General features: G+C 52.4%; 2 protein-coding genes and 1 pseudogene across 2 annotated transcripts; 1 reads left to right on the plus strand and 2 right to left on the minus strand.

Annotated features, from left to right (window-relative positions):
• The first annotated feature begins 16 nt into the window (after positions 1–16).
• On the plus strand, positions 17–4,139 carry LOC117889707 (transmembrane protease serine 9-like). The gene is made up of 3 exons (XM_034794128.1): positions 17–840; positions 1,412–2,336; positions 3,132–4,139. Exons 1-3 carry the CDS (start codon positions 43–45, stop codon positions 4,007–4,009), a joined length of 2,601 nt encoding a protein of 866 aa, XP_034650019.1. The 5' UTR covers positions 17–42; the 3' UTR covers positions 4,010–4,139.
• A 3-nt stretch (positions 4,140–4,142) lies between these two features.
• LOC117889811 lies at positions 4,143–5,069 on the minus strand (annotated as a pseudogene).
• Positions 5,070–5,412: 343 nt separating this feature from the next.
• Positions 5,413–16,249, minus strand: LOC117889810. The gene is made up of 9 exons (XM_034794289.1): positions 15,789–16,249; positions 12,391–12,712; positions 11,557–11,667; positions 11,284–11,493; positions 10,480–10,590; positions 10,093–10,419; positions 9,556–10,031; positions 9,236–9,490; positions 5,413–9,178 (listed from the first exon to the last, which is right to left on the minus strand). The coding sequence occupies exons 2-9, from the start codon at positions 12,647–12,649 to the stop codon at positions 5,876–5,878; spliced, it is 5,052 nt and encodes a 1,683-aa protein (XP_034650180.1). The 5' UTR covers positions 12,650–12,712; positions 15,789–16,249; the 3' UTR covers positions 5,413–5,875.
• Between the last annotated feature and the right edge of the window lie 366 nt (positions 16,250–16,615).

The following is a 16,615-nucleotide window of genomic DNA, read 5'->3' on the forward strand; positions in this document are numbered from 1 at the left end:
CGATCCATGGCAAAGACATTTAGTAACTGATCGAACAACGAAATGAACAACGTTCAATCCGCGATAGTCGTCGGCCTCCTGCTGCTGGGCATCTGCGCCGCAGATGCAGAGCTGGAAGGGCGCATTGTGGGCGGCGTGGATACCTCCAACTACTTTGCCAAATATGTGGTACAGCTGCGCAGACGCAGCTCCACCAACAGCGCCTATGCGCAGACCTGCGGCGGAAGCGTTCTGGACAGCCGCACAATTGTCACCGCTGCCCATTGCGTGTACAACCGGCAGGCGGCGGACTTCCTGGTGGTGGCTGGCACCGAGAACCGGGCTGGAATGGACGGCATTGTGGTGCGCGTGGAGCAACTGATTCCTCACGAGAACTACAATGCCACCACAACGGATAATGACATTGCGCTGGTGATCGTCTCTCCGCCGCTGCCCCTGTCGGATGCCAGCAGGACTGGAGCCATTGTAGCGGCCACAGAGCCGCCGCCAGTGGGCGCAGTGGCCAGTGTCAGTGGCTGGGGCTACACCCAGGAGGGTGGCCTGTCCTCCAACAAGCTGCAGCAGGTGCAGGTGCCGCTCGTGGACAGCGTCCAGTGCCAGAAAACCTACTACTGGCGACCCATCAGCGAGGCCATGCTCTGCGCGGGACTGCCGGAAGGTGGCAAGGATGCTTGCCAGGGGGACTCGGGTGGGCCGCTGGTCGTCAACAATCAGCTCGTAGGCATCGTGTCCTGGGGCGAGGGCTGTGCCCGACCCAACACTCCCGGTGTCTATGCGAATGTGGCCCACTTCACGGACTGGATCGATAAGCAGCGGGCAACGTATGCAGAGGAAAACATTTGAGAAAGTTGAGCGACCTTTGCTCCCATATGATACTCTGATACTCGTTCTAAAACATTTCAATAAATTCATTTTATAATTTAATTAATTAATATGAAACGAACTGGGGTTATACCTGCAACTGATTTGGGGATGTGTTTTGTTTGGATGTAAATATTTAACAGTCAGAAGGAAGCACTTCCGAAGCACTCAGAGTAAGTATGTACAAGGAGTGGAGACTTCTGTGATCTGTATCTTCCAGTTTGCATTATCTGGAGCTGGTCCGGGGAGATGATGTCCATGGACTCGAAGCATGTTGATCTTTGAACCCATTAGTTAAGGAATCGAAGTTGTTTTCTACTGTAATCTTATGCACTTTATGGATCCTTGTTCTTTGATAATATGATAATATAGTGAATCAAAATCATATAACAATTCAAAGCGATATCTTTAAGGTTGTACTGTCTGGACTTGTGGATTGTTTTTTCTATTGTGTTTGTTGTCCAGTGTTATAGGAGCCCATAAAGCGTATCGCCCGGAGTATGACTCTGCGAGTGCCGAAGGTATCCAGAATATAATTTATGGCATATAGTTAACCGCGCTGCTTGATAAGCCTTACAATTGTGGACACCGCAGCTGGGACTTTCAGTCCTCGATTCTCCGCCGACCATCGAACATGTCGCGTTCACTGCTCCTCACCCTTTGTGCTCTGCTCTGCCTGGTGGCAGTGGCCAGGTGTTTGCCCTTGCAGGAGGACGAGGAGAGCAGCCAGGGACCACGCATTGTGGGTGGCTACGTGACGGATGTGGCCCAGTGCCCCTACCAGATCTCGCTGCGCTTCAAGGGGATTACGACGCCGCAGAATCCCTACCGCCACAGATGCGGCGGCTCCGTCATCCGCAATAATTTGATCGTGACTGCGGCACACTGCGTCATTGGCACGGTCGCGAGTCAGTTCAAGGTGGTGGCTGGAACTAACCTGCTCAGCGGCACAGACGGCGTCATCGTCTCCGTCTCGAAGATCATCATGCACGAGGAGTACTTCTCTGGGGCTGCCTACAACAACGACATTGCCCTGCTGGTCGTGGATCCGCCGCTGCCGCTCAACAACTTCACCATCAAGGCCATCGATCTGGCCTCGGAGCCTCCGCTCGCCGGTGCCATCAGCAAGATCAGCGGCTGGGGAACCACTGCCTCCGGCGGCAGTGCCTCCAACGTTCTGCTCGCCGTCGATGTGCCGATCGTGAGCAACGAGATCTGCAACCAGGACTACGAGAACTTCGGCGATGCCACCTACCAGATCACACCCGCCATGCTGTGCGCCGGCGTACGTGGAGTGGGTGGCAAGGATGCTTGCCAGGGCGACTCTGGTGGTCCGCTGGTCGTACGCGATCAGCTCCATGGCGTCGTCTCCTGGGGCAATGCCTGTGCCCTGGCCGATTATCCCGGTGTCTATGCCAATGTGTCGAATCTGAGGCCGTGGCTTGATGAGAAGATTGCGGAAGAATCGCAGCTCTGAAGCATTAAGAATATCATCGAATGTGTAAGCAACGCTTAATCTCCAGTCACATGAGGTTTACTTAATAAATGGGCATTTTCCAATTCCAAAGAACTGTGTCTAAAGATTGCCACAATCGCATCAAATCCGATTACATTCACGCACAGCAACGATTAGGTCAACGCGGTTGCCATTCGCTTGATCAGATATGGAGTTAGCCTTCATAGGAAATCCACATCCCACCAGCCATTGGTAGAGAATTGGAATTAGAGGATTGACAAAATATGTGGCACACTTTTGGGCTGAATACAAATTCGCACAAACAAATGTGTGGCATACTTATTGGCTGCAGAAAGAAGTGTTCTGCCTTTGGAGTGCATCTAAAGTTCAATCCCAATCATCCAAATGGGCAAATCTGCGCTAATCTGTGAGTGGAGATTTTTCATTTATTTTTGGGGGCCATCCACCTGCACTTAAGCCAGCACACCGTCTGAAATTAGTTGCCAAATCGTGAAGATATAGATTGCAATTATACTCTGAAAAATCTAAGAACGTGTCCGAGGAGACTAAAAATGGATTCAACAAAACATTTCATTGAAGAGGCTCAGCACGATAGAGATTACTTTTCGAATACCTCAAGATTAACTGAAAAGAGTCCGCAAACAGTGCGTAATCGCCTTTATCTTGGCCAAAACTCTACGGTGAGGCTTTGCTATCTGAAGCTATCTCGAGCACCTCCCATTAAGATAATCGATATGAGCGGTGCCTGGAAAAGTGCAAATTCGCGCTCTGCCCAATCATAATTCATAATCAGTTCAATTCGAGCCAGCGGTACGTGCAAATCGACCGACAGTCCATACACCCAGCGGTACAATGTGCAGCCGACAGCTTCAGATGATGATGGGACCGATCCTGCTCCTCCTGCTGGCAGCGGGCTCCTCCTTCGCCTCGGACTTCGCACAGCCGGAAGCGCGAATAATCAATGGCACCACAGTGGATATTGGTCGTCATCCGTACCTGGTCTCCCTACGGTATCGTCGCAGCAACGCGTCCAGCTACATGCACGAGTGTGGAGCAGTGATCTACTCGGAGCAGGCCGTGGTCACCACTGCCCAGTGCTTGTGGAACCTGCCGGAGGGCATCAAGGTGCTGGCCGTGGCCGCCGCAAACACTCGCAATGGCAGCGACGGAATTCTGATTCCGGTCTCCAACTGGACCCTGCATCCCAGCTTCGACTACATCACCGTCGACTACGACATCGGAGTACTCATCCTGGATTCGCCCTTGAATCTAACCCGCTTTGGCATTCGCGCCATAGGCATTCGACCGGAGCGTCCGGCCGTTGGTCGCTTGGCCACAATCGCCGGCTGGGGCTATCGTGAGGAGGGGGGCCCCAATAGCTACCGCCTGGAGCAGGCTCAAGTGCCGATCGTCAGCTCGGAGGAGTGCAACCGGATCTACGGCAGCGGCGAAGTCTCCGATCGGATGATGTGCGCTGGCAATGTGGCTCAGGGCGGCATAGACGCTTGCCAAGGCGACACTGGCGGTCCATTGGTCATCGACGACCAGCTGGTGGGCCTCGTTTCCTGGGGACGCGGCTGTGGCCGTCCTGGCTACCCCTCCGTCTACACCTACGTCGCCAGCCTGAAGAGTTGGATCGATGATACCCTGGCGGCCAGTGGGGTGCAATAAACAAATGGAAATTCCAAGGTATTCGCTGACTGCTGACTGGCCGCAATCGACGTTATCTTCAAGTGGCTAATGCCGAGCTCCCAATGTACACGGCTAATTCAATTATAAAACTATAATAAAACTAACAAAAGAATTATGTACCGCACCGAGGCCAGCCAGGTGGCTCGGTTGAGGTTCGAGTCAATTTCATTTATGTAACTCTTGGTAAAATGTGAAAGCAGCTTCCAGCTGGTTTACAGGAAGTCGATTTTTCCCACCTTCTCGTAGGATTCGATGGTCTCCAACAGCCAGCTGCGCAGCTCCGCCACCGAGGCATAGACGCCCGGGTACTTTTCTCGCGCACAGCCCGTGCCCCAGGAGACGATGCCAATCAGCTCATTGTTGTACACCAGTGGGCCACCGGAATCGCCCTGGCAGGCGTCCTTGCCGCCGCCGGTGATGCCGGCGCAGAGCATCCGACTGGTGAGCATGATGGAGTAGGCACTCTTGCACTGAGCATTCTCGACCACGTTCACTTCCACCTCCTGCAGAGTGTTGGACAATTGGCCGCCTTCGCTGGTGGTGCCCCAGCCGGTGACTACGACTGTTGAGCCATGCTCCGGGCGCTCTTTGGCGAGTGGAATCGGATGGGCCAATTCGTTGAAAGAAGAAGTCGCCGTCAGTGATGAGAATGGCCGCATCGTAGTCGTTGTTGAGTGTCCTGTAATTTGGATGAATGATGAACTCGCGCACGGGCAGCTCCTGGGTCTTGATGCTGATCTTCGTGGAGGCGGCCACAATGGTGAGGTCTGCTGGGCTGGCCAAGGTGCTCAGGCAATGGGCGGCACTGATGATTACGTTGGTGGAGTAGATGCTGCCGCCACAGCGATGATTGCCCCTGTAGCGCATCGAGATCTGATGCGGGTAATGGATGATATCCGTATCCTGTCCGCCCACAATGCGGCCATCAGGCAGCGGCACCTGCACCTCGGCATTGAGCTGGATGGGATCCGCCAGAGAGACTCCAACTCCGAGCAAACAGAACGCGACCAAAATCCGTAGCATTTTCAATCAACTGAACGCTGGCGGTGAATGGAACTTCGATTTATAGATTCGCCTTATCGACTGGCTGCAGATTACGATTGGATTGACCATCATGACATTATCAAATATCTTGATAGCCGCGTAATCGCGGGGAACAGACACGAAGGGCCATAAATAAGAGGGTCTGAAATCCTTCAGTGTTTTACCCAAATGCAATAATAAAAGGTAAATCATTTGATTTGCCTTTAAGTAATTGTTAAGTATTTAATAAAGGCTTCGATCAGATAGATATCTAATCTATAGAAATTATCTTTTCGTTTGAAAATTGATTTCCTATCAATCGAACGATCGAAATATTTATAACTTCACCACTAAAATCATTTAATTCTAAGTATTTCAATGTTTATTATGGATAACTTAGCTATAAACCATATAAGTACTAACTACACTGAGATTAAGATTAAGATTGCACATTTCCGGCCCAAGACTGCTGACATTTATCACAATAAACGCATCGATGCCTCTTCGATACGATACGATACGATACGATACTCGCTACGATTTGATAAACGATATAATATGAATTATTGCACTTATAGATCTTAGGGCTTGGGTCTGGGTTGGTGGCTCCAAGGAGTTCCATTTCCTATAGCTAACTTACATCGAATAAAATTGCACCTTGTGGTTTGGCAAGAATTATCTGCGAAGTTATTGCACTGTTTACTTCGGGCTAATGCTAACCTAGTCTAGATGGAAGTCTTTCCCCTCTGTTCCAGATATTGCACGTTCCTAAATCGAACCTAACCCTACTTTCCACTAACCTAACCTCACTAAACACTTAACCTAACTCTTTCTAATCATTTTGTAGAGAACAGAGTGGGTCTCTATGCTCTCCGCCCCGGACTCCCACATGTCCTCTGCATTAGTCTCTTCGTCCGTCTCGGAGGATCCACAGCACGTGCTGTGCCCCCGTCCGGCCTCCTCCTCCGAGGAGTACGACGACATCGTTGTGGTGCTGCCGCGCACATTCAGATTCTGGGAGTTGGTCTGCGAGGGCGAGCGGGAGTGGGAGCGAGTCAATGTCTTGTCGGAGTCGGCTTCGCTCAGATCGTCGCCGGCAACATTCTCCGGAGATCGACGGCTGTGGCCAGGCGACACCATATGCTCCAGATCCTCGAAGCGACTGTCATTGGGCCCACTCTCTTCCTCGTTGTCCTCGATCGTGTCCACCCTGATGATCTGCCCGCGCCCCGTCATCATCTTGAAGTTGTACCGATCGTAGACATTGCGCTTGTACAGCTCTGTGGAGTCCGTGCTCATGTAGCCGCTGTCCAGCTGCCCGAATCGCTGCTCGTAGAAGTTCTGACTGCCAGGCCCGTGGCCCATGCCAGCAGACTGGGCCGCGTTCTCAATGATGGTGGCGATGCCCTCATCTCGGTCGAGTGCCTCCAGGAAGCCAGCCGCATTCTTGGTGCCGTAGGTGGGGGCCGGGCTCTGGCTGGGACTGAACTTGTTGGCCGCCATCGTAACGAACTTGCGCCACGCATTCTTCAGGTCCTTGGCCTTCTTGGCCCGGTCCTTCAGTCCGATGGCGATCTGCATGCCCGCCGTTAGCTGTGCCGGCTCGATCTCGCAGCGGTAGACAGTCTGAACATTGCTCGGATTGGAGTTCCCCGAGCTGTTGGCCGCCGCCGCCCGCTGGGGATAGGCTATGCCCACGGGCACTCCCGCATTGCGGTACATCTCCTTGGTGCGCTCCGACAGGTGGCCGCTGCTTCGGTTGGAGCGCGAGCTGACCGACAAGGCATCGAACTGGTTCAGATCCACATCCTTCATGCCATTCTTGGCATTGGCGTTGTTGATGCTGCTGAACTCAGGCTCTGCATTGTTGTCCTTGGGCTCCTGGCCTGGCTCGGAGGCTTCGTCGCGCTGGTGACTCTTGCGCCGATTGAGATACTTTGTCAGGCTGTAGTCATTGCGCAAGCTGTTGATCTTCTTGCTGTACATCGCATCGTAGTCGGCCTCCAGGTGGGCCTGCTTCTGGGACTGGGACTTGCCGTGAATCTCCTTGGACTGCTTGCCATAGTTGTGGCCTCGCTCCTCGGTTGTGGCCGATATCGCGCTGGACATGGTGTTGTTGCAGGAGTTCTCGAACTCCGACGTGACGCCAGTCACCTCCGTGACCTCGCTGTGCATGCTGTAAGCATCCTCATCCTGTGTCTGGCTCTCGCCGACAGTTTGGGAGGATGGCGGCGGCGGCGGTAGTGGCCGCTTGCTCTGCACCAGCGGAGGACAGTAATGTTGATTGGCCTTTGGCGGATGATTCCTGTGCCCCAGCGCCTTGCCCTTCTCCTGTTGCTTCTCCTGCGGCTTGGGCGAGGATATCGTGATGGTTGTCTTGTTCACCTTGCCCACATCCGCCACCGAGTGGGTGGGCGAGGACTGCATGCCCCGCTGGCGCCGCGAGTGCTTCGCCTCCAGCGTGAGTATGCGGCCCTCCTCCTCAGCTGTCGCTTTCCTCTCGCACTTGCAGCTCTCCTGCGCCTGCGCCTGCGCCACCAGCGGGGACTCGTAGATCTCCCGCAGGTTGCGGAACGAGTGGCTGGACTTCAAAATAAAGGAAGCCGTGCGCGGCTTGATGGCCTGACTGTTTGCCGGACTCAGGCCACGACTCAAATCTGGCAGCGAGTTGATCTGGTTGTAGTCCGAATCCACGTAGGAATCGCTGCTCAGCTGCTGCGACTGCCGCCCGTGGCCATCCCAGGCGTTGATGTCGCAGAAGCTCTGCTTCTTGGGCTTTCGATCGAGCGTGTCCGGCTCGAACTGGTCGCTGTCCGTGCGCTCGAGGTCGGAGGGGGGCTCGTGCTCCACCTCGATGGTCATGCTGCCCCGAAAAGGGGTGTCGTACTTGATGCGAGCCGCCGCCTCCTTCTGCCGCTGCTGCACCAGCTGCGGATTCTTGCTGGAGAGGCGCTTCTTCAGGTCACCCTCCTTGCGAAAGCCGTTCAGACGATCGTAGACCGTGTGGCTGATCTCCAGCTCCTCCTCCAGGGGCAGGGCGGTGCTGAGGCTGGGACTCAGCTGGGAGCTCACATCGGACGAGGGCGAGCTGGAGGAGTGGGAGCTCTTGCGCTTGCTCGGCTCCAGTCGTTCGAGGCTGTCCGTCTCGTAGTCAACGATCAGATACTGCGGCGACTTTCGCCTGTAGATGGGGGAGTCCGGCTGGAACTGCTTCAGGGACTTGCGGCTGAGGGAGCTGTAGTCCGGCGTGGGCACCGAGGGGATGCTGCTCTGCGTGCTGCTGTAGATGTCCTTGATCTTCTTCTCGATGGTGCTGTCGTAGTCGGGCGTGGGTATATGGGCGCCGTACTCCCGCTTCAGTGAGTCGTAGATGATTTCCGCTGGCTTCATGTTCCGCAGCATGTTGTAGTGCTGCCGGTCGAAGGATGTCAGCGAGGTGGGCGTGGAGTTGGCGGCTGCAAACTGATCCAGCACATCGCCCCGCTTGCGCAGGGATTTGGAGCGACTGGAGGTGCTGCGCATGGAGCCGGCAGGGGAGTCAGCCAGCATGAACTTTGGATTGTTGTAGATCTCCCCGCCCGTCTCCGCAAAGCCGTACACATTGGCGGCCATCGAGTAGGAGGAGAAGCTCTCGTAGGAGTTGGCATTGCTCTTTCCCGTCTCTGGCTCTGCACCCGCTGCCCTGCTTGATGCTGACTTCGGAGAGTCCGAATTTGTGGGCCCTTCGTTCGCTTTGACCTTTGCATTGGGTGGAGGTGGCGGACGCTCCTTGGGCGCCGTTATCTCCCTCCTCAGAGAGCCCTTTGTGGGCGAGCCCGAGTTCTTCTTGGCCGCTACTGGCGTGGCTCTGTCGAGGGTCTTCTGTGGCTGCGGCGAGTCGGAATTGGGGACACTCTGCAGCCACTGCTCGATGCTGTTCCGCTTGTCCCCCATTCCGGCCTTGGCCGAGAGATTCTGCTGCAGTGAAAGCTGATACATGGACGGGGAGCTGCTGGAGTCTGGCTGCTGCTCCTCGGGTATGATGTTGAGCGAGGGCTGGTATCGCTTGGCGGCCATCTTGTACTTGGCAATGGCAATAACCTCGCGGATCTTCTGCAGAAACTCAATGGCAGCTTGAGGCGGCTCCTGGGTAACAAATGGAATTAAATGGGATGTAAATACGCAAATGGCACCGAGACTTACCGCCAGGAGATGTGGCTCAAAGTAGGCCGGATTAAAGTAGAGTTTCTTGCGCACATTTCCACTGACCATGGCCCGAAGGTTCTCCATCTTCTCCTCGCTCATCAGATCCTCGATGACGGCCACATTCTCGGGTGGCAGGCACTCGTTGTCCTGCAGAAACTCATCAGATTCCACAGAGGCATTCTCCTGGCCATTGCCACAGCCATTGGGCGACTTGGACGACTTTCCCAGCTGCGGATGCACCAGGACCGAGGTCTGAAAGATAAGAAAATCTACGTTTGAGGCATTCTAGAGCTAGCACAGAAGCTGCTGAAGCGCACCTTGATCTTCTCCTCCATCTCGCACTCGGAATTGGAGTTGGAAATGTCGCTGGCGAAGCCCGACTGGTGCTCCCGCTCGCCCAGCTGGGGAAAGTGCTGCAGCAGAGGATTGTTCTTGACGATGCCCATGTCCTCCTTCAGGCTGGCGATGTTGGGGCGACTGTTCGACTCGCTGCCATTGCCCAGACCCATGCTGTTGGCTGAGTAGATGCTGCCCACGCGGCTGAAGGGGGCTCCGTAGGTTACCTGGTCGTTCTTGGGGTAATTGATCTCGTTGGCCAGGTTGTCCAGGGAGTGGCGGGAGCTGTGGCGCTTGCGCTTCTTCATGTACAGATAGAGGAACACGGAGGCGACGTAGATGAGGCCCAGCAGCAGGCTGCAGATGCCAATCACCACATACTCCCGCATGCTCATCCCGTCCGAGATGGAGGCCAAAGTTGTGGTATTTGCCGGCTGGAAGAACACCTCTGGCACATCTGTGGAGCGCATGGACGGGGTTAACCTTTGGATGGGTGTCTACCCCTGCGAAAAACTTACTGTGCGCATACTTCACCGGACTCCCGTTCACGCGGAATGCCACGCAGGGCGAGTGTACGTTCCGGGGCGGCATCAGAGGCTCGCCCTTGCCGTGGCTGGTGGCATTCATGGCCACCGTCATGTCCCGGCACACCAGATGCACCACAATGAGGCGGCCCTGCATCTTCTGGCGCAACTCCGGCTCGCCCAGCCACTGCACGAAGCTGCGTCCCTCGTCGCGGAACATGCGGAACGGATAGTCCGTGTCGATGGGATTTCGCAGATCCGACCAGCCATTGGAGCCCAGATACTGGGCACCCGTCACCGCACAAACGGGAGTGTGAATGTCTATGGTAAAGCGAAGGATACACTTTCAAGGGCCAATGAATGCTGAAATATTTGACTTACTGGCAAAGCTGATCTCTCGACTGGGATAGATGATCTGTCCGCGTAGAGGCAGGAACACGAATGGGATCTTCTCCGACGAGGAGCCGCTAACGAACGGCGACAGGGAGCACTCTGCAAGGGCAGTGGGAAAGCTTCGTTAGTGGCTGCGATAACATCGGGGAATCGCTTATCAATTACTCGCCCAACCCATACCGTTGCCATGAGAGAAAATACGAATGTTTGTGTTTACTTTTCCGCAAAGCAGAGCTCTTACTTTCCGTGCGATGGGGACTCCAAGCCAAAGGCCGACTCTTAAATGGATTCGGAATTGGACTTGGAATCGGTGGCACAGCGCACAGCGCCACAGCACTCGTCTGTGTGTGTTTATGGTGGCAGACGGCGAAAGTTTCCTTTCATTCATTAGCCGTCGCAGAAGAAAGATACCAACGAAACGATTTGTTCAATAATAATAGCATTTTTCCCTCTTTGCGTCACGTTTCGTTTTCATTTCATTTCATTTCAGTTCATTCTGCGGAGCCCGAGCCCGAGCCCTGCAAACAATTTCTGCTGTTATTACAGCATTTCTTTCTTCTGGTTAATACTCGTACTCAAACTCGTACTCGTACTTGTACCCGTCGACTCGAGTGGCGGTTGAGCAACCATTGTGCTCCCTTCCATGTGACAAAACAATGGATGGACGGAGTCTCCCACACGAGTGACTGGGTGGGAACGGCAGCGACTCCCACCGCGAAATGGAGCACACAATTTCGATACGAATTAGCCACGAAATCCAGACGTGAAGCCAGCTTCCGCATTCGAACTTACCATGGATGTCATCCACACAGATGCCCAGATCCTCGCGGTAGGCCCTCAGGTAGGGCAGGCAGCGGCAGGTGCAGCCCCCATCCTGGTTTCCCTCCGCCTCGAGCTGCTGGGGATTCCTGCCTCGATGCTGCTGCATCTTGAGGCGTCGGGCGAGCAGCTCCAGCTGACCGCCAGCCAATGAGGCCGTGGCCGAGTCTTGACCCAGTCCATCTATGGTTTGGGGATATACTTGGATTATGACAAGCTCAATCTCCATGGTAATCTGTTAGTTACCGTTGCCATGTCCATTTCCATTCCCGTTCCCGTCGTTCGAGAGACGCACCAGACCCGCCGTCCCACTGGACAACCCGATGCAGGTGTCCGCGTTGCACGCACTGCTGATGCCTGTAAAGGAGTGCGAAGAGCGAGGAGGAAGCGAAAGAGAAACGTTAAGATGGATTGACTCTGGCCATCACAACAGAATCCCCAACCCACCCCCAGCCAGGGATTGACGGCTAATAAGCCTTTACAGCCAGGCCTTACTGGCGAAATTAATGCTGCTGTCAACGCATCATCTCGGCTCAGCCTCGAAACGCAGCAAAATCATCAAGAAACCAAGGGAGAAAGCCTGGCCTCGGGTACCGAGTCTTTAAATACCCTTGCAGACCGGTTCTTTCTATGCGTTTGTGGTAATTACATATGTGTGAAACTATACAAAAGGATTATGCAGAGACATCATCAGCAACAACTAAATCTATGACATTTCAAAGTCTCTAAAAGGTAGATGCTAATGTTAGATCTAGTTTAACAAACAAATTAACAAATTGTTAAGAGGGAAAGTATTTTTTAAAAATAAACTTAAGATTGATTAACGATTATTTTCATGGAATGAATGTCTTGCATAGAACCAGGCCAAATAACAGACAGACAGACAGAAACTTGCCAGATGCTTCTAGGGAATCATTTCTCCTTCTAGACGTTACAAACTTCTAGTGGAACTTAGTGGAGTCCCTCAAAGTGTATTAAACCAATAGAACAAGATGCCACATGCCACACAAAACTGGGCATGGCATTGACATCCAAAGGCCTCGTCTGGGCTTCGGGGCAGACACTGGCACTGGCACTTACCGCCCGTATGGAAGACGTCTCCGTCGTGATGCCTTGTCAGATTGATGATCTGGCCGTTGGGTTGCTGCAAATCCTCTAACAGTAAACTCTCGGGCACCAGACCGCCAGCGGATGGCTGTCTGCTGTAACTGTTGCCGCTGTTCCGATTGAAGTTCCGCATCCTCTGCGGCGTGGGTGATCGCGGCGTCGATGCGGGCGTGGCCGGTGGGCAGAGGGAGGCGAGCAGGAGGAGCAGCGGTAAGGATTTGGTGAGCCACATCTCAGCAACAGCAACATAGCTGGTCCGGGGAACACTCAGGGGGATTGGCTGCGACCGCTCCGGCTGAAAGTTGAGAGCGGAAAAGACCAAGCCACTAATTAATTTGAAAGAAATCCTAATTTGTAGTCCAGAGCAAGGCGAAACCAGCCCCGGCCCCGCGGTTGACATTCTTTGGGGGCCTCGGCTAATGAGGCAGAAATTGTTGCGGCCAGCGGCCCGTCCCGCCCGTGTCCGCTGCTGGAAATGGAGCAACATCTACATCCAGTTGGTGTTGGCTGTGTCGTTAGCTGCTAACGGACAACATTTAAACAAATGTTGCAATTAAAACTCGTTCTACAAGCAAATGTATATTTATAGAGAGAGATAGAGTGAGAGAGAGATAGAGAGAGAGGGGGGAGAGAGACAGGGGCAAGGTGCAACAGAGGTGGAATTATGTTGCATTGGCACTGGAGCAAGTGCGTCGCAGTGGGAAAAATGTTGCCATCTGCCTCTCCTCTCCTCTACTCTACTCTCGTGATGCGGCTGCTGTACCGCTGCGTGCCGGTGTGAGTGCTGTTTACCGTTACCAAATGCTGCTGCACTTCGCTTAGAACACCACGTTTATACCGCTAATCAGTTGCACTTTAGCAGCTGCTTTCGGCTAACCAATTTACATAAATATTTCACACACACAACGGCGGCAGAAGCACCAGCGAGAAAAATATCCAAAACGAAAAGCTTGCGTCGGGTCTCTAAATTATTCGATACCCTTTTCCGTTCATACTTTATGCTACAGCTAGATTGTGTTTCAAATAAAAATGGAATGGCTGATTAAACAGATCAAGAATATCAAATACGAATTATGTACATACAAACATATGTACCATATACAGTTTGGAAATGCTTCCCACTTGGCGTGACAAACATTTGGTTTATATCGCAACAGCCTGCCTCTGCAGAGGGTATACAAAACTTAAGCACCACAGAGTAAAAATATTGGGGACTTCTAACTGTTCATATCCAAGTTCTGCTTATCTCCCTATCCCCCTCTCTCACACGCTCTCCTAGTGCGTGTGTGTGTGTTTGTGTGTGGTGCTTTGCTGTGCTTTGCTGCTCAAAAGAACAACAGTAATAGACAAAAGCGACTGGTAGGGCACGGGAGCGGGAGCGGGAGCGAGAGCGAGAGGTAACACGAGGGGTAATGCGCGAGAGAATGAATGAGAGAAGAAAGCGATAAAAAGCAACAGTTTGCGGCCTAATTTGAAAGTAAAATTTCTTTACAAAACGCACTAAAAAGAACGACAACAAAAACAGCAACGGGCCCTAGTCTTTTGATTGACCAGCCACCAGTCACCCAGTCTCAGTCATAATCACCATTCATCCATCTATCCACACGGGTTAGCTCCGTCCATCTATCACCCAATGCGCTGTGATGTGTTGTACAGTTATGCCATTTAAACAAAACAACAATAACATTTCTATTATTTCTCTTTCTTTTCGATCTGTTTACGACTTTGCCTCAGTTTCGTTTGATTTTCGGTCATCGGTTTCGATGCTTTCAGCAGTTTATCTTATATTTAGCGCTGCCCCTGCCTTTGCCTTTGCCTCCTCATGCATTTTCGAAACGAATTTAATGGCAGTAATGACCTGAATTTTGGGGTACGAGTGCAACATCAGCAGCAGTCCCAGCACCTCGACGACTGAAACTGATGCGATTTTGATGATGCTGGGAAAAAGAGTTGCCGAGAGAGATGGAAAACCTTCTGCTAACCCAGTCGTAGTGTGTCGGCTCTGCGGGTTGGTCTGTCTAGTCTGTCTGCATGTTCTCTGCGGTCTCTCTATGGGGTGCAGTGCGCAGGGTCTTGACTCTTGCGCACTCGACTAAACTCAATTAACAGGTAATTGAACCCAACTGCATATATTAGCCATATTCCATCTGCTACATCTCACACCAGTCCATGCGATTCCATGCGATTCCATTCCATACCATACCATCCGCAGCCCAGACCAACCCATCATCCGCATCCATGTACATGATCATTAATTATTGGGCAACACGAAAGAGCGTGTGCGCATTGTTCTAAGTCTGTGCATAAATTTATCCATAATAAACAAGTGGTAGCAGGGCAGGCGAAGCTGATCGACGCGGGGCATACCCCTGGCCAGCGAACCGTTAACTGTTGCAGGTCCATCGCAGCAGCTTGGAGGTTGTCTCAGAACGGTTAAATCAGAAGAAAGTGAGCGAAGATTGGGTCCGGAAAACTCATAACTCGTGACCCTCTAATCTTGCTTCACTTCCTATTAGTGTGGCATACCCCAAGCTCTGTGCATTCAGGGGTATTGAAATTACCACAACGCATTCTAACCTGGCCATCATTGCAATTCACATGAACATGCACTGCTGCTGATAGAGTGCTGAGGACGGGGGGCTGCACCATTGTCTGGCTGGAGCAGCCGCTACACTTCCGAGTGCAGCCGACGTCACACTCGGCGTACTCCTAACACTTAGAACATGCCACAGCAGGCGCTGCGGCAGCAGCCACTGCGAGTGTAGTGCAGTTCCCCGGATCCCCGGCATACAGCATAATAACAAATTTCAAATGTATTCCTCTGTTATTTCTATTATTTTGTGTTAGCGTCGGCGCCGACGCTCCTCCAGGTCCATTGTATGGCCAGAGGAGCGCATCATTTGCTCGCCGCCTTAATGTGCTTTAATATGTACTTATGCCCATGCTCTTGCCAGTTGTGGCTCATCTCCAGCATAGGGCTAGAAATGGGGCTGTGGCTAACTGGCCAACGGTTTCGGTTAGTTGTTAAAACCAAATTACGACAGTGCACTGAACGGAGGCGACGACGACGGCGACGACGATGGCGATTCGGCTCTAAGTGTGGGCAATGGCCGGAGTTTGCATGGCTTCGTGAATGGAGTTCAGCAAATTACTTTCTCCAAAAAAACAACAAAATAAAAAATTAAAAGCCCCAGAAATACAAAAGACAGAAAGATTTTTCAAATTGGGAGAGTGCCCAGTGACCTAAACACAATTGGCAATGGTCTGATAAGCCCAAGCCCACCAAGGGCAACACACAGCCCATTCGGGGAGATCTAGATCGAGAGGGAGATCCAGGTATCTACGCGTATGTAAATCCAACTCTTACTTACAGCAGAGCCCAGTCGAGGTGGCGAATTAATTAACACCTTGGGGCTATAAATTTCCCGATTCTCCAGGTGGGCTTCGTTTTGCGAAGGATTGCTCGCCGGCGGCGGGCTTTCCTTATTTTCTTTTCAGTCTGCTTTTCGTTTGCTTGTTACTGGCTAAATTCACTTTGCATTTGCATTTGCTGGCATTTTCACACATTTCTCTTGCAGCACATTTTGCACATTTGCCATCATTTGCGGCCACATTTTTGAAACATCTCGTGCCACACAAAAACAACACAAAAACAGCACTAGCCCCCGCTTATGGTTATTGTTTTCAGAAATGGTTTTTCTTTTGCAACAAAGAAAGCGAAGATCGCGGCACCTTTGCGACTTTTCTTCGCGACTCTTTGCGGCTTGAGGTTTTCTTTAGATTTTCTTTGAGTTGGCTGGAACCGCGCAGACGTCTATCAAGGTCGCCGTCGTAGAAGCGACTGCCACTGAAGCTTAGACAAGCTGCTCGAGCCAGAGCCAAAGCTGAAGGCAGCGACACCAACAGAGAAAACTTTTCGCTCTTAAACGAGTTTTCTTTTCTACTTTCCGCTCTTATATCTCGAAAGTATAAGTTGGAATTGTGTTTTGACAAATTGTATAAGGAACTGAGGAGATGTGTTGTGATGTGTGAAGGCGAAGATCTCCCACTGACGACTAATTAAACAAGGTGTATGCTGTTGCACCTGGGACTGGCACTCGGACAGGTTCTGCATCGAGTATGCGCCGTGTGTACCGTTCCGAAGATCCCCGCTTGAACCCATGTCGCGGGCCATGCTCCAATTTGATAGAGGCACATC

Source organism: Drosophila subobscura, chromosome E, assembly GCF_008121235.1.
Source record: "Drosophila subobscura isolate 14011-0131.10 chromosome E, UCBerk_Dsub_1.0, whole genome shotgun sequence".
NCBI classification, from domain to species: Eukaryota; Metazoa; Arthropoda; class Insecta; order Diptera; family Drosophilidae; genus Drosophila; species Drosophila subobscura.

What these genes read in the sequence shown, in the direction of transcription:
- LOC117889707 (XM_034794128.1), top strand. Translation starts at nt 43, where the DNA reads ATGAACAACGTTCAATCCGCGATAGTCGTCGGCCTCCTGCTGCTGGGC. An exon ending in CGTATGCAGAGGAAAACATT is followed by an intron (nt 841 to 1,411) that starts TGAGAAAGTTGA and finishes TATGGCATATAG; the next exon opens with TTAACCGCGCTGCTTGATAA. An exon ending in TGCGGAAGAATCGCAGCTCT is followed by an intron (nt 2,337 to 3,131) that starts GAAGCATTAAGA and finishes ATTCATAATCAG; the next exon opens with TTCAATTCGAGCCAGCGGTA.
- LOC117889810 (XM_034794289.1), bottom strand. Translation starts at nt 12,649, where the DNA reads ATGTGGCTCACCAAATCCTTACCGCTGCTCCTCCTGCTCGCCTCCCTC. An exon ending in AGACGTCTTCCATACGGGCG is followed by an intron (nt 11,668 to 12,390) that starts GTAAGTGCCAGT and finishes ACTCCTTTACAG; the next exon opens with GCATCAGCAGTGCGTGCAAC. An exon ending in TGGAAATGGACATGGCAACG is followed by an intron (nt 11,494 to 11,556) that starts GTAACTAACAGA and finishes CCCAAACCATAG; the next exon opens with ATGGACTGGGTCAAGACTCG.